Source organism: Equus asinus, chromosome 20 (assembly GCF_041296235.1).
Source record: "Equus asinus isolate D_3611 breed Donkey chromosome 20, EquAss-T2T_v2, whole genome shotgun sequence".
NCBI classification, from domain to species: domain Eukaryota; kingdom Metazoa; phylum Chordata; class Mammalia; order Perissodactyla; family Equidae; genus Equus; species Equus asinus.
In genome coordinates, this window is record NC_091809.1 from 82302020 (window position 1) to 82324553 (window position 22534).

Consider the following 22534-nt stretch of genomic DNA (forward strand, 5'->3'; position numbering starts at 1 on the left):
TTGGGTGGATCTGAAGGGAACTATGCTGAGTGAAAAAGGCAACCTCAAAAAGTTGCATATGATAGGATTCCATCTAGACAACATTCTCAAATGTCAAAAACTTAGAGATGGAGAACAGGTCAGCGGTTGCCAAGGAAGCCAGGGAAATCAGGAAAGGGTGTGACTATGAAGGGGGAGCAAGGGGGAGATCCTTTGTGGTGATAGAACAGTCTCATCTCTTGATTGTGCTGGTGTTTATACAAATCTATATGTATAATAAAATGTCATAGAAGCATACACAAAGGTGCATTTAAAAAATGTGTGCACACAAAAACTGGTGAAATCCAAGTACAGTCTGTAGTCTAGCTAGCTGTGTGGTACCGATGTCAGTTTCTTTGTTTTGATAATGTACTACAGTTATCTAAGATGTTACCATTGGAAGAAGCTAGGTGAGGGGAAAGGGGGGGCCTCTCGTAGTATTATTACAACTTCCTGTAAGTTCATAATTACTTAAAAATAAAAAACAGAAGAAAATGCCATTTCCAATTAGAGCAAAAACCATTACAGAAGAACGTAGAGAACTGAATAAAGAGAGAGCTTAGCTGTCTTTCTGAGTAGAAAGTCTCAAAATTATAAAATGGAAATTCTTCGTAGGTATTCAATAAATACGTTGTGATTCCATAAAACTTTTAGTTTTCATAAAAGTTTTCGAAGAATTTGACAAGCTGATTCTGAGAGGGATGTGGAAGGAGCAAGAGAAAGACTTTCAATGTAATACAAGCACCACAAGAGCAGAGGGCTGTGTCTGTTTTGTTCACTTCCACGTCCCAGAGTCTGGAACAGTGCCTGGTACCTCGCAGGTTTTCCAAAAATATTTGTGAACAAATGAATGACAACTTAGAAGAAGAAAGAGAAGAAAAGAAAGAGGAGGAGAGATTTCCCCTACCAAATATTCAGACCTTTGAGAATTTTAGACTATAATATAGGCACAGGGGCAAATGCATAGACCAATAAAACAGACTATAGAGCTTAGAAACAGATCCACATCTATATGAAAACTTGTTCTACACCAGAGGAAGCATTATGAGTCAGTGACGGAAGGACAGACTACTCAAATAACCACGCTTAAAGAATTGGCTGTTTATATCGAAAAAAAACTAGATCCTTTTCTATGTCAGTTAGGATTTACATTCTGCTACAAGCCACATGAAAGCGGCCTAGCCAAAAATGGATTTATTTTCTTTCATAAAAGGAATTCTAAAAAATGGACAATAGAAAAGAATTATAAAAATTAAACAAAAAAGTCCAGAGGTAGACTGGGACAGCAGCCCCACAATGTCATTAATGTTCCAGGTTCCTTCTGTCTGTCCCGCCACAATCCTTAGCTTGCAGCCTCTGTCCTCAAGCTTGTCACCTCATGGTGGCAAAAGAAGTAGAAGGAAAGAAGGGAGGTAGAAGGGAAAACACCCTTATCAGGAAAGCCAATATTCTCCCAGAAATCTCCTGCAGTCTTCTGCTTATGCCTCATTGGGCAAAACGACATCACTTCACCACTTCTGGCTGCAAGGACTTCCGCAAAGGCAAGTATGTACCCTGCTGACCTGAAGTGAAATAACTTAGGGTACTGTAGGTGAGGTAGAAGGGCAGTCTGCCACACGACTTTACATCGTACACAAAAGACACATTAAAAACAGAAAGACAAAAGCTTCTAAAAACAACATAGGAGAATATCTTTATGACATCAGAGTAGGGAAGAGTTCGTAAAGATGCAAAAAGTACTACCCACAAAGTTTGAGAAATTTTGGTTTGATTAATAAATTTGACCACATTACAATTTTGGGGGCTGGCCCCATGGTTGAGCAGTTAAGTTAGTGCACTCCGCTTTGGCGGCCCAGGGTTTTGCCAGTTCGGATCCTGGGCACAGACCTAGCACTGCTCATCAGGCCATGCTGAGGCGGTGTCCCACATAGCAGAGCCAGAAGAACCTACAACTAGAATACAGCTATGCACTGGGGGGCTTTGGGGAGAAGAAGGAAAGGAAAAAAAAAATTTAAACCTCTGTATGTCAAAATATACTTAAACAAGGTTAAAAGATAAGCCACATGCTGGGAGAAGATATTTGCAATATATTTATGCCATGGGTGATTAATATGTAGGCTCTCTAAAGAACTCATATAATGGGCTGGCCCAGTGGCCTAGTGGTTAAGTTCACGTGCTCTGCTTCGGTGGCCCAGGGTTTGCAGGTTCAGATCCTGGGCGCAGACCTAGCACCACTCATCAAGGCATGCTGTGGTGGCATCCCACATGAAATAGAGGAAGATTGGCACAGATGTTTGCTCAGGGCCAATCTTCCTCACACACAAAAAAACAAAAACTCAAATAAAATAGTTCTTTAAAGTTAAACAACCTAACAGAAAAATAGGTAAAGGATATGAACAGGCAATAACACAGAAACTCTAAGCGGCAAGAAGCACATGGAAAGATGCTTAACCTCACTAATATTCAAATTCAAACTCTCATAATATAGATTTCACACCCATTAGATTGACAAAAGTTAAAAAGCCTGGTAATACCAAATATTGGTGAGGATATTGGGAAACAAGAGCTCTCTCGTGTACAGGTGGGAATGCACATCGGCACAACCACTTTGGGGAGCGAGTTGTCCCTCATACATTCCAAGAGGCATATACCATATGGCCCAGAATTTTTACTTCTGGATTATCAACCCTAGAGAAATGCTCTCACGTGGGCAATGGAGACATACATAAGGAAAAATTTGTAGCTATTCGTAATAGTGGAAGCAACCTAACTGTTCCCCAGCGAAGGAATAGAGTTTTTTCAAAGTGGTTTCTCATAAACAGACTAGTAGAGAGCAGTTAAAATGGCCCAACTAGAGCTAGAGGTATCAGTGTGGATGAATCTCAAATTCCCATTGACGAATGAAAAAGGCACATCATAAAGGCTTCAGACAGCATGGTACCATTCAGGAAAAAACGTTAAGTACACAAAGAATATACTTTTATTACAGGTACATGGATAGGGAATAAAAGGACAAAACCTGCCTCCCCAGCATCTTCCATTTGGTGGTACCACTGCAGGAAGGAAGGCAGCGAGTGTGTCCTCTCTGGAACATAAAATGTGTCGTTTATTAAGGCAGCTGCAGAGCCATCACCAAGGGGCTCCCACTGCAAAAGTCTGGAGCAATTTGAGCATCAAAAATAAAAAGTGATAGTAATGGGTTAAACACATTGCAAAAAACAAGAATTCATGAATCTATACGGGTATAAACAAAGAAGCCAAGCAGTAAATATAGAAGGAATGATGGAGTTAGAAAAATCACTATTTGGCAAACACCATAGGAATAATTGTTTCAAGCAAGAGCCATCAATAGCCGTGAAAACCAATGGATAAAAGTTTGATGAGTAACAGGAGATCTACAGTCTCAAAGTATCTGGCTTTAGTGTAATATTTGGATTTTATGCTAAATGAAAGAACTGGGAATATTTACCCTGAGAAAAGAAGACCAGGGGCTATAAAAGTTGTTTTCAATGATGACTTTAAACTGCAGTCATAATGTGGTCTCAGGGAAAGATGGAAATTGCAAGTGTTCCTATTTTGGCTCAATAAAAGGAAGAATTTTTTAGCCTGCAACAACAAGTAAAAAAAAAAAAAGTTTAGAAAATTATTCCCCGATTCTAGGAATTTTAACATTCATTTATTCTAGGGTGCTAAGTCTGTATCGTCCTATTATGCTGAGATCCTAGGACTCCAAACGAATATTTAGTGATTCTAAGATTCTATCTCCCTTTATTCTGATTCCAGGATTCAAAGACTTCATGATTTTGCTATAATTCCTGTTTCTGTGGTCATAGCAGCCACAGCAAAAGCACCAAGGTATTTGACAGTAATCCTCACCTGATTTCATAACTAGAAATCCAAATCCATCGGACCTTCCTACCCAACCCTGATGACAGGGATCAACTCTCCCTTGGTTGCGTTCCTGAAGACAGAGGGAAGGCCTCCAGCATTTCCCTATGAAATATACTATTTCTGGTAGGGTTTTGTCAGATAACCTTTGACATGTTAGGAAGTTCTACCTCACTAAGATTTTTTTAAATTAATTAATGGATGTCAACCTTTATCATGTCTTTCAAAACATATCTTTGAGATGGTTGTGTGATGTTTCTCCTTAACCTGTTAGCATGTAATATTATGTTTATAGGTTCTCTGTTATTCAACCAGTGTTGATTCTTGGGATAAACAGTACTTAATATTGATAAATTATTATTTTTATATATAATTCTTCTTCTTCTTCTTCTTCTTTTTTTTGCTGAGGAAGATTAACCCCAAGCTAACATCTGTGCCAATCTTCCCCTATTTTTTATATGTGGGTCACCACCACAGTATGGCTGACAAGTGGTATAGGTCTGCGCCTGGGATCCAAACCTGTGAACCCAGGCCACCAAAGTGGAGTGCATCGAACTTAACCACTAAGCCACAGGGCCAGCCCCCAGTGTATAATTCTGAATTGTTTGCTAACATTTCATTTAAGATTTTTATATCTGTGATTGGCCTATAGTTTTTCCTTCTCATATTATCTTTGTCTAATTTTGGTACAACTATTTTTTTTTGTTTTTTGAGGAAGATTAGCCCTGAGCTAACATCTGTCACCAATCCTCCTCTTTTTGCTGAGGAAGACTGGCCCTGAGCTAACATCCGTGCCCAACTTCCTCTACTTTATATGTGGGATGCCTACCACAGCATGGCGTGCCAAGCGGTGCCGTGTCTGCACCCGGGATCCAAACCGGTGAACCCCGGGCCACCAAAGTGGAACGTGCGCACTTAACTGCTGTGCCACGGGGCTGGCCCTTGGTACAACTATTATATTGGCTTTTTAAACTAGGATGGGAAGTTTTCCATTTCTTCTGTTTTATGGGATAGTTTACGTAACGTAGTGACTATCCGTTCCATGAAAGTTTTGTGAGACTCGCCTGTAAAGTCAGACGGATCAGATATTTTGCTTTGTTTGCCTTTATTGTAGATTTTTAACTACTGATTCGATTTATCGAAATGTTCAGATTTTCTATTCCTTCTTAAAGCAGTTTTAGTAAGATATATTTTTTTCCTAGGAAAATTATCTATTTCCCCTGGGTATATTAGTTGTCTACTGCTGCCTAAAAAAATTACCCCAAAGCTTCAATGTAATCGCAGTCAAAATCCCAGCAATCTATTTTGTGGATATCAATAAGCTGATTCTAAAGTTTACATGCTGAGGCAAAAGACCCAGAATAGCCAACACAATATTGAAAGGAAATAACAAAGTTGGAGGACTGACACCATCCAACTTCAAGGCTGACCGTAAAGCTACAGTAATCAAGACAGTGTGGTATTGGCAAAAGAAGAGACAAACAGATCAATGGAACAGAACAGAGAGCCCCAAAATAGACCCACAAAATATAGTCAACGGATCTTTGACAAAGGAGCAAAGGCACTACAACGGAGAAAAGATAGTCTTTTCAGTCAGCGGTGTTGGAACAACTGCACATCCACATGCAAAAAAATGAATCTAGACACAGACTTTACATCCTTCACAAAAATTAACTCAAAATGGATCATAGGCCTAAATGTAATGCAAAACTATAAAACTTCTGGAAGATAAACATAGGAGGGGGCCGGCCTGGTGGCGCAGCCGTTAAGTGCACACGTTCCGCTCCAGCAGCCCCGGGGTTCATCAGTTCGGATCCCAGGTGCAGACATGGCACTGCTTGGCAAGCCATGCTGTGGTAGGTGTGCCACATACAAAGTAGAGGAAGATGGGCATGGATGTTAGCTCAGGGCCAGTCTTCCTCAGCAAAAAAAAAGAGGAGGATTGGCAGCAGATGTTAGTTCAGAGCTAATCTTCCTCAAAAAAAAAAAAAGGAAAATTTAGGTGACCTTGGGTATGGCAATTACTTTTTAGGTACAACACCAAATGCACAACCCATGAAATAAAAAATTGATAAGGTAGACCTCCTTAAAAGTAAACACTTCTGCTCTGCAAAAGACACTGTCAAGAGAATGAGAAGACAAGCCATAGACTGGAAGAAAGTATTTGCAAAAGGCATATCTGATAAAGAACAGTTATCCAAAATATGCAAAGAACTCTTCAAAGTCAACAATAAGAAAATTAACAATCCAATTAACAAATAGGCAAAAGACCTGAACAGACACCTCACCAAAGAAGATTTATAGATGGCAAATCAGCATATGAAAAGATGCTTCACATTCTACATTGTTAGGGAAATGCAAGTTAAAAAAACAGTGAGATCCCAATATACACCTATTAGAATGGCCAAAATCTGTAACATTGACATCACTAAATGCTGACAGGGATGTGGAGGAACAGGAACTCCCATTCATTGCTGGTGGGAATGCAAAATGGCACAGCCGCTATGGAATACAGTTTGACAGTTTCTTACAAAACTAAACATACTCTTATCATACGATGCAGTAACTGTGTTCCTTCGCATTTCCTCAAATGAGTTGGAAACATATGTCCATACAAAAATTTGCACACTGATGTTTATAGCAGTTTTATTTATACTTGTCAAAACTTGGATGCAACCCAGATATCCTTCAGTAGGTGAATGGCTAAATTAACTGTGGTACACCCAGACAATGAAATATTATTTGGTGCTAAAAAGAGATGAGCTATGGAGCCATGCAAAGACATGAAGGAAACTTAAATGCATTTTACTAAGTGAAAGAAGCCAATCTGAAAATGCTACATACCGTATGATTTCAACTGTATGATATTCTGGAAAAAGTAAAAGCATGGAGATAGTAAAAAGATCAGTGGTTAGTGGGGAGGGAGGGATGAACCTGCAGAGTACAGAGGACTTTTAAGGCAGTGAAGCTATTCTGTCTAATACTATAATGGTAGATATGTGTTATTATACATTTGTCAAAACCCACAGAATGTAAAACGCCAAGAGTGAATCCTAATGTAGACTAAGGATTTTGAGCAATGATGTGTCCATGTAGCTTCATCAATCATAATAAACGTACTGCTCTGGTGCAGGATGTTGATACTGGAGGAGGCTGCGTGGGTGTAGGGCAAGAGGTATATAAGAACTCTGTACTTTCTGCTCAGTTTTGCTGTGAACCTAAAACTGTTCTAAAAAAATTAACTTTATTAAAAATAAAGAAATACACAAAGTCTAATTAAAATTTTAAAAAATATCCCCAAATGAAGCACTTTAAATAACAATAAATATTTATTACTCCACGCAGTTTCCATGGGTCAGGAATGACTAGCTGGGCGCTTCTGGTTCACGTCTCACATGAAGCTGCAGTCAAGATGCAGCCGGGGTTGCGGTCATTTGAAGGTTTGACTGGGGCTGGAGGATCCACTTCTAATTTGGGTCACTCATCTGGCTGAGAGCAAGAGGCCTGGGTTTCTCATCATTTGGAGTTCTCATGGGGTTGCTTGAGTATCCTCACAATATGGTGGCTGGCCTCCCCAGAGAAAGTGATCCCAGAGAGAGCAAGATGGGGGCGATAATGTCTTTTCCAACCTAGCTTCGAAAGTCAAGCACCATCATTTTCATACTGTCCTCTTGTTTCCTCAGGTCAGCTCTAGTCAGTGTGTGAGAGGACTGCCCAAGGCTGTGAACACCAGGAGGTCAAGATTATTGTGGGCCATGCTGGAGGCTGGCTGCCACGCAAGCATCTTCAGTCAGCAGAAAGCAATTCTTAGTATTCGTCAATGATTCTTTAAATCTCTGCTATATGTACAATTGTCCCTCTTCACAACCCTAAAATTGTTGATGTGTGATTTCTTTTTGTATGTTTGTTTCTGGATGAACATGTGAGATTTGTCTATTCTAAAGAAGTTGTTTTTGGATTCTTTCACAGTCTCTAATGTATGGTTGTCTTATATTTAATTACCTTGGTATTTTCTCTATTTTTTTCCCTTCTACTTTCTTTGAGTTTGCTCTGTACTATTTTTAGCTTCTTGAATGTAATCACTAGCGTATTTTTAATCTTTCTTTGTTTCTAAAGTATGTATTTAGGTTATGTACTTCCCCTTGCATGTTGTTTTTAGCTGCATCCCATAAATTTTGATACGCGAGGTTTTCATTTTCTTTCAGCTCTGAATATTTTCTGGTATCTATTATAATTTCGTTTTAAGCCTATGAATTGATTTAGAAGTATTTTATTCTTTGTTTAATTTCTAAACATGTAGAGGTTTGTGATGATCTTGTGTTATTTGTTCCTAATATCATTGTCCTGTCATCAGAAAAAAGTGATTTTTATGAGTCCTTATGATTGTTATGAGTGGTAGTTGTTTATGTTTGTTTTGTGGCCTAGTATATGGTCAATTTTTATATACTCCATGAAGTTTGAAAAGAATGTGTACCGTCTAATTGTTGGATGCTGAGTTTATTAGATCGAGCTTGCCAATTATTTAAATCTTCTACTTCCCTAACAACATCTTAAGTGTTTGTTTTATCAGTTACTTAGATGTTTAAAAAAATTTTTTCCTCTCTGATGGTGATGGATTTGTGCATTTCTTCTTAAAAGTCTACCAAGTTTTGCATTATATATTTTGAAGCTGTATTGTTAGAAGCAAACCATGTTATATATTTCTGGTGAATTGCTTCTTCTATTTTTATGTGATGACCATTTTTATCTCTAATAATGCTTTCTGTTTTAAGTTCAATTCTGTCTGATATTAATATAATGGTACCAGCTTTCTTTTTGTTAATATTTATCCACTACACCTATTTCCATCACTTTTTTCTATATCTATGTGTCATTATATTTTAAATATGTCTCTTGCAAACAATGCACAGTTGCATTTTGCTTTGTTTTGTGTTTTTCTCCAATGTGACATTCTTTTTATTTTTTTAAGATTGGCACCTGAGCTAACATCTGTTGTCTGTCTTTTTTCCTTCTTCTTCTCCTCCTCCTCCCCCTCCCCGCCCCCTCCCCCTCCTCCTCCCCCTCCCCTCCCCATCCTCCTCCTCCCCTCCCCCTCCCCTCCCCTCCTCCTCCCCTCCCCTCCTCCCCTCCCCCTCCCCTCCCCTCCTCCCCTCCCCCTCCCCTCCCCTCCTCCCCTCCCCCTCCCCTCCCCTCCTCCCCTCCCCTTCCCTCCCCTCCCCCTCCCCTCCCCTCCTCCCCTCCCCTCCCCTCCCCTCCCTTCCCCCTCCCCTCCCCTCCTCCCCTCCCCTCCTCCCCTCCCCCTCCCCTCCCCTCCCCTCCCCTCCTCCCCCTCCCCTCCCCCTCCCCTCCCCTCCCCTCCCCTCCTCCTCTCCTCCTCCCCTCCCCTCCCCTCTCCTCCTCCTCTCCTCCTCCCCTCCCCTCCCCCTCCCCTCCCCCTCCCCCTCCCCTCCCCTCCTCCTCTCCTCCTCCCCTCCCCTCCCCCTCCCCTCCCCCTCCCCTCCCCTCCTCCTCTCCTCCTCCCCTCCCCTCCCCCTCCCCTCCCCCTCCCCCTCCCCTCCCCTCCTCCTCCTCCTCCTTCTTCTTCTTCTCCCCAAAGCCCCCAGTACACAGTTGTATATTCTAGTTGTAGGTCCTTCTGGTTGTGCCATGTGGGATGCCACCTTGGCACAGCCTGATAGTGGTGCTAGGTCCATGTCCAGGATCCAAACTGGCAAAACCCTGGGCTGCAGAAGCGGAGTGCATGAACTTAACCACTTGGCCATGGGGCTGGCCTCCTATTCTTTGTCTTTTAACTGGAAAATTTTGACCATTTACACCTACCGTTTACATTTACTTGGAAGTATTACTACCATCTTCTATTGTATTTGCCATTTGCCTTTTTTCCTTTTGCTTAATTTTACCTCTTTTCTGGCCTTAGTAAAGTTTTCTATATTCCCTTTTCTTTCTTTTGATGTGCACTTTTAAACTAATAAACATTTTATGTTAATAAGTTAACCAATATCTCTACCCTCCTCACAAACAAATAAGGACTTCAGAATGCTTTAACTCTGATCATTCCCTCCCATCTTACATGATATCATTTTCCAGTATTTTTGTTCCATGCTGTTTTCACACACTTCAAATTAGTTCAAGCCTGGCCTGGTGCCAAATGCTCAAATGACTAAACTACTAAAACAGAGACGTCCCCAAAGCAGTGTTTCAAAGAAGAGAGAAGTGTATTTCTTTCTCACATAACCGTCCAGGAGCAGGCAGGTGGTCCAAGGCAGCTAGGCAGTTCCATCTCATGAGGTCAACCAAGATAGCTTTCTTCTGACTTGTTATTGTCCCCTCCCCTATCCAGGGTTAAATCCTGGCACCAAATGTTCTTAACCACCACGTCATAGTCATCTTAACCACCCAGATGGTAATTCACCTCTACCATGACCACATTCTACCCTGTGGGAAGGGAGAGAGATAAAGTTGAACACAAGCAACTGCTTTTCAGGAAGTGACCTGGAAGTGCATATGATTGCTTTTTGCTGCAAGGGAGGCTGGGAAATGTAGTTTCTGGCTGGGTGACCAAGAGCCCAACTAAAACTTGGAGGCTTCTGTTACTAAAGGGAAAAAGGGGAGAACGGGCTTTGGGGAACAAATTGCAGTCTTCCATAGACATCAGCATCCTGAATCCTCTTCTCTGCGCTTTCCCTGTGTTTGCTTCAACCTCAGGCAGCATCCCCTCAGTGATGGCAAAGATGGTCACTAATAACAATAGCCTCATTGTCTCCCATTTTAGCAATTTCAGTAAAAAAGAGAGTGGCTCTTTACAAATACTTCCAGCTAAAGTCTAGGATTTCCTCTTATTGGTCCAGTGTGGATCATGTGCCTATCACTGAACTAGTTGCTTTGGCCAAGGGGATGCAATGACCTAGTAAACAGGTGTGGGGCCACAGTCATCCCTGGAAGGTGGACTGAGTAGAGTTAACCCCACCCAAACCATATGGACTGAAAGTAGGAAAGGGGTGGTCCCCAAAAGTCACATAATGAGGTGCTATTATCCTCAGAATGGGTGCAGAACAAGCCACATTACAGACAATCATTAGACTTGTCTATCCCATCAGGCCGTTGAATTGTTCAAGGAGGTTGTACGATTGAATGTCTTTTAAAAATCCAAATGAATGAAGGTGGAAGGTGATATTGATGATGAAGTTGCCTGGAACACTCTTACTTACCCTTCTGTTAGGAGGGCTCCTACTCATCTCTTATTAGCCATTCATTCAGCACCTTGTGAAGGAACTTCTGCTATGCCGACCATATTGCTTGCTAATTATCTGTGTGTCTGTCTCCCAGCCCTCCCATAACACACCGCTCCAATTGAGGGCTCCCCCAGAGCTGGAATCCATCTGTGTCTACGGTGCCCAAGGCACAGAGTGAGCATCAGGAGACTAGACTTGCTAAATGAAAGAAGAGTAAAGTTTCAATGACTCTCAGCCCTCCTCCCTTCAAGTTCTAGTCCCTCTTTTCACCTTTGTAAATCATGATTGGAAAGACAGCAGCCAAATCCCACGGAGTTCTGCAGAATTGGGGGAGGAAGAATCAGGCCAGTTTATGTTGTTTATAGAAATGCACCACCTAATGACTGGAAAACAGTGCCAGGCATCATTTTATTTGTGGAAGTCAAATCAAATCATCAAGAGGCAGACCCAAGTAGGAGGAAGGTCAGCAGATAATTGACTAATCAGAGCTGTCTGCTCATCCTGTTTGATCCTAAGCTTGTTGGGGGTGGGCGAGCTGTGTTTTACAATCAATTCCCAGTCTAAGCACATAAATGATTTTTCCCCCAAAAGCACTAATGCCCCCAGCTTAACTGATGCTGAAAACTCTGCCTTTATTGGAGAGAAATAGAACTGAAGGCCAGTGTATGTAGCCAGGGGCAGGGAGAGGAAGGCAGCGCAGGAGACAAACGGAGGGATATCAAGGAGACACCAAAAGCTACTCGGAAGAACAAGAGGTCTTCCTGGAGAAGGTGTCCATGTGGCTGGCCTCCTCAGGAAGCTCCAGCTAGGGGTCTCCTGGGTGGGCCCTTTGCATACTAATTGCTATCATTTATTGAGCCATTGCTACATGCCCGATGTTGTGCGGAGTGCTTTTATCTCGTTTTAATTCTCAGAACAAGCTTGCAAGTTGGGAATTGATTCTCCCATTCATCGATGAAACTAAAGATCAGAAAGTTGCAGCGATGTGCCCATGGTCAGACAGCTAAGGAGTGCAAAGGCCAGAATTTGAATCCTCACAGATCTGTTTTCACTCAAAGCTCCTGCTCTGAGTCCTTACCTATATTCACAAAACCCCTTTGAGGCAGCTATTATTTCCTGCATTCTACAGATGAGGAGACTCAGTTCCAGGGTTGTCCCAACTTGCCCAAGTGTCACAGCCAAGTCGGGTCTGCCTAACTCCAAAATCTCCTCTGCCTCCCACGTGGAGGAAGAGCAAAAGCCAGGGGGCAGGAACATGTCAGAACGCTGCTGCATGTCAAGCCCCACCCTTTCCCAGGACACTGTCTGTTTCCCACCCACCCCCAGCCTCCATACTTGGGCCCCTTGCAAGAATCCTGTTTGTACTGCCTCTCCCCTAGTGTGGCCCCTGGGCTCTTGGGGGGCTCTAAGACACCCCTTGTCCCCTAGGAAAGGAACAGCCAGGGTACCACCAGCCTGGAGGATCCCATCGCCACACATCTGAGCAAGGCCTGTGCCTAAGACTGGCAAGTGCTTGGATCAGGAGCCAGACAAACCTGGTTCAAATCCAGCCCAGTGACTTTGACCTATAACAGTAGCTCCCTTTTTAAAAAGCATCTACTCTAGGACAGATATTTCACTAGGGCTTTCCTCCATATTTTGTTATTTATTCCCCTCCCCCCTCCATGATTGGTCCTATCTTACAAACGAGGAGTCTGAGACACCCGGAGAGGAAGCAACCAGTTAAGAACAGCAAGTCTTCACGAGCCTGGGACTTGAATCCACCTAGGCCCCAGATTCTGCTGTTGCCTAGGAGCGGAGGAGGGAGGAGCAGCCAGAGCAGAGGGAGGAGGGGAAAGAGAGAGGGCGAGCTCCCAGCAGCGAGCCCTGACGACAGCAGGTGATTTTTTTTTTGCAGCGCTCTTTCTCTCAGCATCTTTCCTGTATTTTTTTTTTTTTTTCCTGCTGAGCGGCGGAAAAGGGTGGGGCCGCTTCCCTGCAGTAGAGACGGCGGCAGCAGCGGCTGCAGCATCATTGGGAGCAGCGGCGGCGGCGGCGGCGGCAGCAATGCTCCGTCTCCGCTGGAGGTGATCGCCTCCGAGCCCTGCTAGGTGGCCGGCTGCAACGGGACGCCGGCGGGAAGGAGAATAGAGCTTCATCCACGGACTCTGTAGCCACACTGCCCGGTCCTTCCTCTGCGCCATGGCTTAAGCCCGCAGCCACCTCTCCTCGCGTCGCTTCGCTTGGCCGGGGTCTGCGGGCCGCCGCAGCCTCAGGGAGGGGCGCGTCCCAGACGCCGGAGCCTGGGGACTTGGGGACGCCGTGTCTCTTACCCTTCGGTGCCTGCAGCAGACTGCGCTCCCAAGACCTTTGCAGGCGGCTCCGGGAGGTGATTGCAGCTGGTAAAATCGAGGGACTTTATAGACTTTATCTCAGTGATAGCTTTGCCGGGCCGACCTTCCCGGGTGCTCTCTGAGGGAGGAGGGCGAGGTACTCAGGCCACCAAAGTAAAAACGGTGGGAAACAGATCGGCTGGTCGAGGGCCAGGGGACTGAAGGAAGATTAGAGACTTGCTTTAGAACCACAAAAAGAAAGAGCTAGCAGTTAGCATCATGGCGTGGCCGTGCATCACACGGGCCTGCTGCATTGCCCGTTTCTGGAACCAGCTGGACAAGGCGGATATCGCCGTGCCGCTGGTTTTCACCAAGTACTCGGAGGCCACGGAGCACCCGGGGGCCCCGCCGCAGCCGCCGCCGCCGCAACAGCCGGCGCAGCCGGCGCACGCGCCCCCCTCGGCTCGCGCGGTCGCCATAGAGACGCAGCCGGCCCAGGCCGAGCTGGATGCAGTTGCCCGGGCAACAGGGCCGGCGCCCGGGCCTAGCGCCGAACGTGAGGCGGCGGCCGGCCGGGGCCGGAGCGGGCCGGGCCTGGGTCCGGTCTCCGGCTCCACCTCCGGCGCGGGGCCCGCGGACTCGGTGATGCGGCAGGACTATCGCGCCTGGAAGGTGCAGCGGCCCGAGCCGAGCTGCCGGCCGCGCAGCGAGTATCAGCCTTCCGACGCGCCCTTCGAGCGCGAGACCCAGTACCAGAAGGACTTCCGCGCCTGGCCGCTGCCGCGCCGCGGGGACCACCCGTGGATCCCTAAGCCCGTGCAGATCGCCACGTCCTCCCAGGCGGCGTCGGCGCCCATTCTCGGGGCGCCCAAGCGCCGGCCGCAGAGCCAGGAGCGCTGGCCAATGCCGGCCGCCGCTGAGGCCCCGGAGCAAGAGGCGGCCCCTGGCCGAGCTGGTGTTCTTGCGGCAGGAAAGGCGTCCGGTGGGGACGAGCGAGACACACGCAGGAAGCCCGGGCCCGCCTGGATGCTGCGTCGCGCCGAGGGGCTGGGGCCCGAGCAGATACCGCTGCCCGCAGCCCAGGCCCAGGTCCAGGCTGCGGGCCCTGAGGGTGGGCCCGCTGCTGAGGCCCCGGAGCAAGAGGCGGCCCCTGGCGGAGCAGGTGTCCTTGCCGCCGGAAAGGCGTCTGGTGGGGACGAGCGCGACACACGGAGGAAGCCCGGGCCCGCATGGATGCTGCGTCGCGCCGAGGGGCTGGGGCCCGAGCAGACACCGCTGCCCGCAGCCCAGGCCCAGGTCCAGGCCGCGGGTCCCGAGGGTGGGCCCGCAACTGAGGCCCCAGAGCAGGAGGCGGCCCCTGGCGGAGCAGCTGGCCTTGCGGCCGGAAAGGCGTCCGGTGGGGACGAGCGCGACACACGGAGGAAGCCCGGGCCCGCATGGATGCTGCGTCGCGCCGAGGGGCTGGGGCCCGAGCAGACACCGCTGCGCGCGGCCCAGGCCCAGGTCCAGGCCGCGGGCCCCGAGGGTGGCAAGGGGCGTGCAGTGGCGGACGCCCTCAACAGGCAAATCCGCGAGGAGGTGACAAGTGCGGTGAGCAGCTCCTACAGGTGAGACGCGGGCCACAGCTCACGCGACAGGGCTGGCCATCCTTACTCTCTCCCACAGACTACCCAGGGCTCATGCTCCCCATCACAGGCTTCTCACTCAGCCTTCCCTTCCTATCCCAGGCCACACCCTCTCCCCAGCCCCATCCCAGACAACCTCCCGTGGCCGACTTCTCTTTTGCTCCTTCCCCTGTGAAAGCTATATTATCCTCCCCAGCCTGCCTAGGTCTTTCTTTTTACCACTTCAGCCACCTTTCCCCCATCTCCACCCCACCTCAAACCCCTGCCTGCCCAGGTCTTTCTTTTTACCACTTCAGCCACCTTTCCCTCATCCCCACCCCACCTCAAACCCCTGCCTGCCCAACAGAGACCCTTTGCAATTTCTTCTCAGTCTGTGCTTCCATTCTGCCCCATCCAACTCACCAGCTGCATCAGCCTAGATACTGGCCTTTGCTGGCTCAGCAGTCCCCCAAGGGCCTCAGTGCCTTCCTGCAGGGCTCCGGAAAAAAGAGTGACCTCTCCTGCTCCTCCCTGGCCCAGTTCACTCAGCCTTTCCTTCTTCCCTCTCCTCTCTCAGTCCCTGGGAGACACCCAAGCACCACACCCTTTTCCAGATTCCCTGCAGGGACCTTGTAAATCACCCTCCTCCTTCAACCACTCAGGCTTCAAAGCCAGATTCCTTATGCCTCTTACTCACTCTGACACGTTGGGCAAGTTTCTTAACCTTTCTGGGGATAATAGATTCTTCTCTTAGAATTGTTCACCCATTTATCAATTTAATATTAAATAGTCAACATATTTTTTGAGCACTGTGCTAGACATTGGGAAGATCAAATGAGATGATTCAGGAGGAGAATTGTGCCTGGCACATAGTAGGTGATTAGTACAGTCTTGGTTCCCTTCCACCCTTCTAGATGATGTCTCATTATTCCAATTACCACTTCCTGGATACCTCCAGCCTTCTCCTCTATTGAGGCATCTCCTTTCTCCTTCCCTTCTTGTTTTCCAGATGTGTTTCTCATTCTCTTATCACTAAGAACCTCCTCTTTAGCACATTTAAATTCCTTGTAAATAAATGCCTTTAAGCAAGAGCATATTCATTCTCTGTCTCTTTCTCTCTCTCTCTCCATCCTTCTAGAATTCTCCCTCTGCTGCAGCCTCAGCCCTTCCAGCCTGCTTTCTCATCCTTCATCCATCCAATATATATTTCTGAATGCTTAGCTTTCAGTCCTGCCCTTATGTTTCAAACCAAATCAATTAGCTAACAGATCACAGCTGACTCTGAAGGTGTACCATTGGGCTTGGGGTCTCTGGGGAAGCAGATGGGCATGATGAATAACTGGGCTAGAGGTGTTCAGAACATGGCTTATGGGGCCCTTCATCAATGCCACAGCCAGTTGCCTTTTTCCGGCAGGAGGGTGTGGTCAGGAGGACTGCAGAGTTAGTGTCTTTTGCCAAGACCCTACATGTAGCCTCAGGTCAGACTGATGTCCTTCTCCAGTGAACAAGACAAACACTCCCCCATTTGCTGAGGAAAGAATAGCATAGATAGACATCGTCTCTTGTTAACACAGAATCTGCCCCGCCCTACCACCCCGGGTTTTAACTCTGGAAAGCATTTCTCAGTAAGGGGCAGCAGCTAATCCATTGGCCCCTACTCCTTCTTCCTGAATTCCACCTCCCACTTGGTGTTTCTGCCTTGGTTTATTGTTATCGTGACCACACTGATCCCCCAGGAGTACACCACTTCCTTTTAAAGCTCTGGGTCAGGCAAGAACACAGATCCTTTTCCTTGGTTCATAGCAATGAGGAGGTGGAATTTTCACAATATCTTTATGCTGCTACTAAGGAAGGATCAAAAAGAAAAGAAAGGAAGCAAACAATTAAGAAGCATCAAAGACAAAGCCAAGATACAGTTTTGTGGTTCTGCCATGGCTTTCTTGTTATCCAGACCCTACTTTGTTCCCGAGAACCCTAGGTTTGGCCCAACCTCACAGACTCCTGGCCTGGCCTCTTCATCATCCTACTTCCAGTCTATTACCCTGTGGCAAGTGGAACCTGACCACCTACCAGGCAGAATCTACCTCTCCTCACCTCCATAGCGCCAGTGCCCATTAAGGAGATCCCGGATTCTCAAATCTTTGGTGATCCTACTCAGTTCATGTATCCAAGTTAGTAGGACTTGCTTTGTCCATGGATGGTTGGCCAGGCAGTCCAGAAATAATCACCCTTCAGATACAACTCACTCCAAATATTTTGGGTTGTACCTTTGTTCCATATAGCGTCTTCCTCCCCCAACAACACCTTAACTGTACGGTAAGCATGTTCTGCTTCACGGTTAAGAATCACACACACACTACAAGTGATTGGGTTAAATGGGGTGGGGGCGGGGGATGCTATGCTCTCGCAGCTGGTGAAAATTATTATTTTTAGTGGCTATCAGAACTCCATCAACCTGTCAAAAAAAATCTCTGAGTACCTCAAAAAATATTGTTTTGTAATTTGGGTCTTCTGTAAAATTTAATTATGCATATGACTTTGGGGCCAGCAATTCCATTTTGCTGTATAATCAGAAGGGTTTTCAAACATTAAGAGAATGACTTGCTAAGGGACAGCAATTTCTTTAATGGACAATTTAAGTGCATGACAAATTTGATGTGAAATTTAGCATTATTTTTGGTCCAGAAGAAAAATTAACCAATAAGAGGGAAATGCACTTTGGGTGAAAGTAGATACGAAGAAATAAGATAATCAATTAATTAAATATATTATAAAGAAAAAATGCCTGGGAATATAGGCTTATCTGGAACATTGATTTTCCTTCCCTATTGTCTCACATTCTTTTCCTTGTTCTGATACTGAATATCTCCTGAATTTGAGTATACCCCGTGTCTGCTGTAGATGAGCCTTATATGGCCTTGGAAGCCAAGATGGGCTCCATTTCAATGATAATTTGATTTACAAACCCTTTTCTTCTGCCACTCTACATAAATCATGGTGATTTGCACCATGGTGACTGGTTTATCTCATGGGTTTTCCAAATGACATCTGTCACATGACATCAGTGTGAGCAGTTTGCTTAAATAGAGAAATGACACATAATCCATCAGCTTAATATATTGGTATATAATGTAAAATATACTTTTAGCACCCAGGGTTGTACGTGTGCTAGTTGATTTTCACCTACAATCTACAGTCTGTAGATAACATCAAATGTCGTTTGACACTGTGGCTTTGAGAAAGCTTCCCTAGTCAACAGTTCAGCTAATTCGTAACCTATCCTAGCTTGGGATTTTTGCATTCAAGTGGTATCTGAGGTATCTTTAGAATTATTCACCATCATGAAGTTGATTAATTTTAATACATTCATGTTACATAGATGATATTATAAAATTGAGGAGCATGTCTTTGTTATCATCTTTAATATTCAGGATGGATTTCACTGGGCAGCCATTTGTGACTTCAGACCTAGCATTCTCAATTAGAAAATAGATGAGTCGTAAGGAGGGGATTACAATTCCCCCCTCAGTCCGCCCCCTTGCCCTAGCCCTCAGTTAATAGGGATAGATGGGGTAGCAGGTGCTCCCCATAGAAATGCTAATGAAAACTTTCCCTGGAAGAAATCAGCTGAGGCACCAGGAGGTGGAATTAATAAAGCAGAGGTAAAATATTTGAAAAATGAGAGCAGTAACGAGGAAGTCAGACAGAAAAGGGGCCTTTAATATCTGCCCCGCAGTCTTCCATGAAGGTTAGAGAAAGGGCCATTGGGCTTGGCTTATGCTGTGCAGGACTGCCCTATACCTATGGGACAACTGCCAATTTCCCTGGTTTCTTCCTGGGCAAGTCCCAGTCATTTCAAGTCCAGTCTCAGGTACTGAATCTTCAACAACGTCTTCCTAGGTCCTGCCATTCAGGATTAATTTTTCTTTGATTCCCTTTTCATTTTCTGTACGCTTCTTATTGTCTGCTCGACTGTAGGATACTTGTATCTGTATCTGCCTCCCTCATCAGATCCTGAACACTTGAAGAGAAGGGCTGTATTTTGTGCATCTCTATACCTCTCACAGTGCGACATTGTGCCTAGGAGCCACGTAGGTTTGTTGAGTCCAGTGGAAATTTTGGAGTTTGATGAAAATATTCACCTACATATTGATTCGTTTCATTCATTCTCACTTAATTGAATTTATTTCAGAAAATGACCAACAAGCCCCTGTTTTGTATCAGACTGGATGCTGAGGATAGAAAATAAGTTATAACCATTACGTAAGGAAATTATGTCTTCCTTAATCAAGATAAGTCCAAATCCCACGAGGCTAGCCCTAGAAGTAAATGCGCAAATGGGGAGGGGCAGCGAACCTCACAGACCTGACTCTGGATGCACCTTCTTCTAGGGCAGCGGTCCTCAACCTTGGCCACACATTGGAATCGCTGGAGAACTTTGAAAGTGCTGACGCGGGTGCCTTGCCCAGAAATTCTGGTTTAATTGTGCTGGGGTGTGGCCCAGGATCTGAACTTTTAAGGACTGTCCCAGATAATTCTCCTGTGCAATTCAGGTTATGAACTACTTCCCTAAGGCAAGGATTTCAAAATTTAGTACCCAAAAGAATCACCTGGAGAGCGTTCCAAAATGCAGCTTCCTGGGCCTGGTCCTCAGACATGCTGATTCAGCAGGTTTAAGATGGAGCCTTAGGGGGCTGGCTGTCCCAGTGGCGCAGCGGTTAAGTTCGCATCTTCTGTGTCTTGGCGGCCCAGGGTTCGCAGGTTCAGATCCCGGGTGCAGACATGGCATGGCTTGGCAAGCCATGCTGTGGTAGGCATCCCACATATAAAGTAGAGGAAGATGGGCATGGATGTTAGCCCAGGGCCAGTCTTCCTCAGCAAAAAGAGGAGGATTGGCAGCAGCTAGCTCAGGGCTAATCTTCCTCAAAAAAAAAAAAAAAAAAAGCGATGGAGCCTTAGAATCTACATTTCAACAAGTCCTCAGGTAATTTTGATGCAGGTGAAGTTCAGGCTTTGCCTGGGCACACACTGCTTGAGGAGATTTGCTATCTTTAAGGTACTGAGTTTTCCCATATGCAAACATGGTATCTCTTGCCATTTATCTAAATCTTTTATGTCCTTCACTTACATTTTGTAATTTTCTCCACAAAAGTTACACACACACACACATAACAGTTTTTAGGTTTTATTTTTCTTTCTTTCTTTTTTTTTTTTTTTATCTCCCCAAATCGCCCCTGGTACAAAGTTGTATATTTTAGTTGCAGGTCCTTCTAGTTGTGAAGGTTTTATTTTTCTATATTTAAGACTTTGGTAATCTAACTGGATTTTAACTTTATGTATGGAATGGGGTAGGGATCTAATTTTCTTTTTTCCCATATGGAAAGTTGTTTATCCCAATGCCCTTTTTAAAAGTTCAACTTTCCCCCACTAATATCCCCAGTAACCTCTCCTCTGTCACGTAAGGGTCACGTACACTTGGATATCTTTCTGGGCTCTCTGTTCTATTCCATGAGTCTGAGCTAATGCCACACTATCATCTTTTCTTTTTTTCGAAGCTAGTTTTAATTATTCTTCCTATTGTGAAGAGTATATTGTATAACATGTTCCAATTTGCTATTGCTCATATGCATTAATTTTTTATATGTTTATCTTTGTTTTCAGCAAACTTACCACACTCCAATTACAGTTAGTCAAAACTCTGTGGTTTTGTCTGTGGACTCTCTTGGACTGTCTATGGAGATAGTATATGTTTTTAGCAAATACCAATTTATTGTCTTCCTTTACAATATTTATATGTCTCGTTTTTTATGTGTGTGTTGCTGCATTGATTAGGACATCTGATATAGTTTTTGATAGTAGGTGATAACAGGCATCTTTGCCTTGGGACATGGGAATGCTTCTAAAATTTTATCATTAAGTATGAGGTTTGCTCTGTGTTTTTATGAGATAGCTTCATATCAGGTTAAGCGACTTCTCTTTATGCTAGTTTATTAGGGGTTTCTAAAAATGTGGATGGGTGTTGAATTTTATTGAATGCTTTTTCTGCATCAACTGAAATGATCATATAGTTTTTCTTTTTTAATCTGATAATAGATTTTTTTTTATATTGAACCATCTTTGCATTCCTGGGATAAACCTTGCTTAGATAAAAATATATTTTATGATACTGAATTTGGTTTGCTGTTTTTCATTTGAAATGTTTGCATACATATTCCTAAGTGAAATTAGTCTACAGTTTTTTCCTTTTTTATATTGGTCTTATACAATATTGGGATCAAGGTTATTTCTATAAAATAAGGTAAATTTCCCTCCTTTTCAGTTATTTGGGACAATTTATATAAAAAAACCTGCTCCTTAAATATCTGATAAGATTCTCCTGTAAAGCTTTTTGTGCCTGGTGTCTTTTTCATAGGGAGATTACTTTTTTATTACCAATTTGATGCCTTTTATAGTGATTCATTTGTTCAGGTTTTGTATTTCTTCTTGAGTCAATTTTAGTAATTGGTATTTTTCTGGAAATGTTTGCATTTCTTCTAATTTTTAAATTTGTTGACATAAAATTGATGATAGCATTATCTTGTGGATTTAAAAATAACCTCTACTTATCTGTAGTGATGTTCCCCTTTTCCCACCTAGTATTAATTTGTGCCTTCTCTCTTTTTTTATGGTTAGTCTTATTTAGGTTTGTTTAGTTTTTTAGTCTTTTCAAAGAATCATATTTGGTTTTGTCGATCATCTCTTTTTTCAGTAAGTTTTGCTCTTGTTTACTGTTCTTTCTCTTTATGCTCGGAGAGGTAGCCATAGGCCAGGTTAGGAACAGCTTTGCTTTCTACTAAGGAGTTTGGATTTTCTTCTAAAGGAATGAGTCACTGAAGGAATCTAAGTAGGGGAACAACATAATTTGATTTAAATTTTATAAAGCTCCCTCTGGTTGGCTGACCTGGGGAGGTTTGAGAAAGGAAGGCCAATAAGGACGCTGTTGAAATAATCCAGAGAAGATGATAAAGCCTGAACTGTGGCTGGGGATTGGAGATTTATAACATAGTATGGATACAAAACAACAGATCTTACTGACCAAGTGAGATGCAAGGAAGAGGACGTCATCCAGGATGACTCTTGTGTTTCTGGTTTGGGTAAGTGGTAGTGGTGCTAGTCACTGGAACAGACTTTTATTTAGACTTCTATAGTGACTATAGAGGAGAAAAAAGTCAGAAGTGGAAGTTGAGCTTACATTTTAGTATCTAGAATTTGAGTTGTCAATGGGATATCTGACAAGAAGTGCTCAAGGGTGGTTGAGTAAATGGATCTGAGGCATAGGAGAGAGATCTGGGCTGTAAATATAGATTTGAAACACCCTGTGGAAGTTATGAAAGCCATAGGAGGAGGCAAAAATCCTCCGTGGATAAGGAGTAGAGAAAATTGTCCATCAGAGAATGGAACCCTGAGAGATATAGGTAGTTGAGAGTACTGACAGCAGAAG

At 44.5% G+C, this 22534-nt stretch overlaps 1 protein-coding gene across 2 annotated transcripts in view; it reads left to right on the forward strand.

Moving 5' to 3' along the window:
- The first annotated feature begins 11524 nt into the window (after positions 1 to 11524).
- Positions 11525 to 22534, forward strand: part of MAP6 (microtubule associated protein 6) — a 77042-nt gene continuing 66032 nt past the window's right edge. For both annotated transcript variants that reach the window (XM_014855843.3, XM_070490675.1), the window contains exon 1: positions 11525 to 15057. In XM_014855843.3, the coding sequence (XP_014711329.3) occupies positions 13730 to 15057 (1328 nt within the window). In that variant the 5' untranslated portion in view covers positions 11525 to 13729. The remainder of the gene's footprint in view (positions 15058 to 22534) is intronic.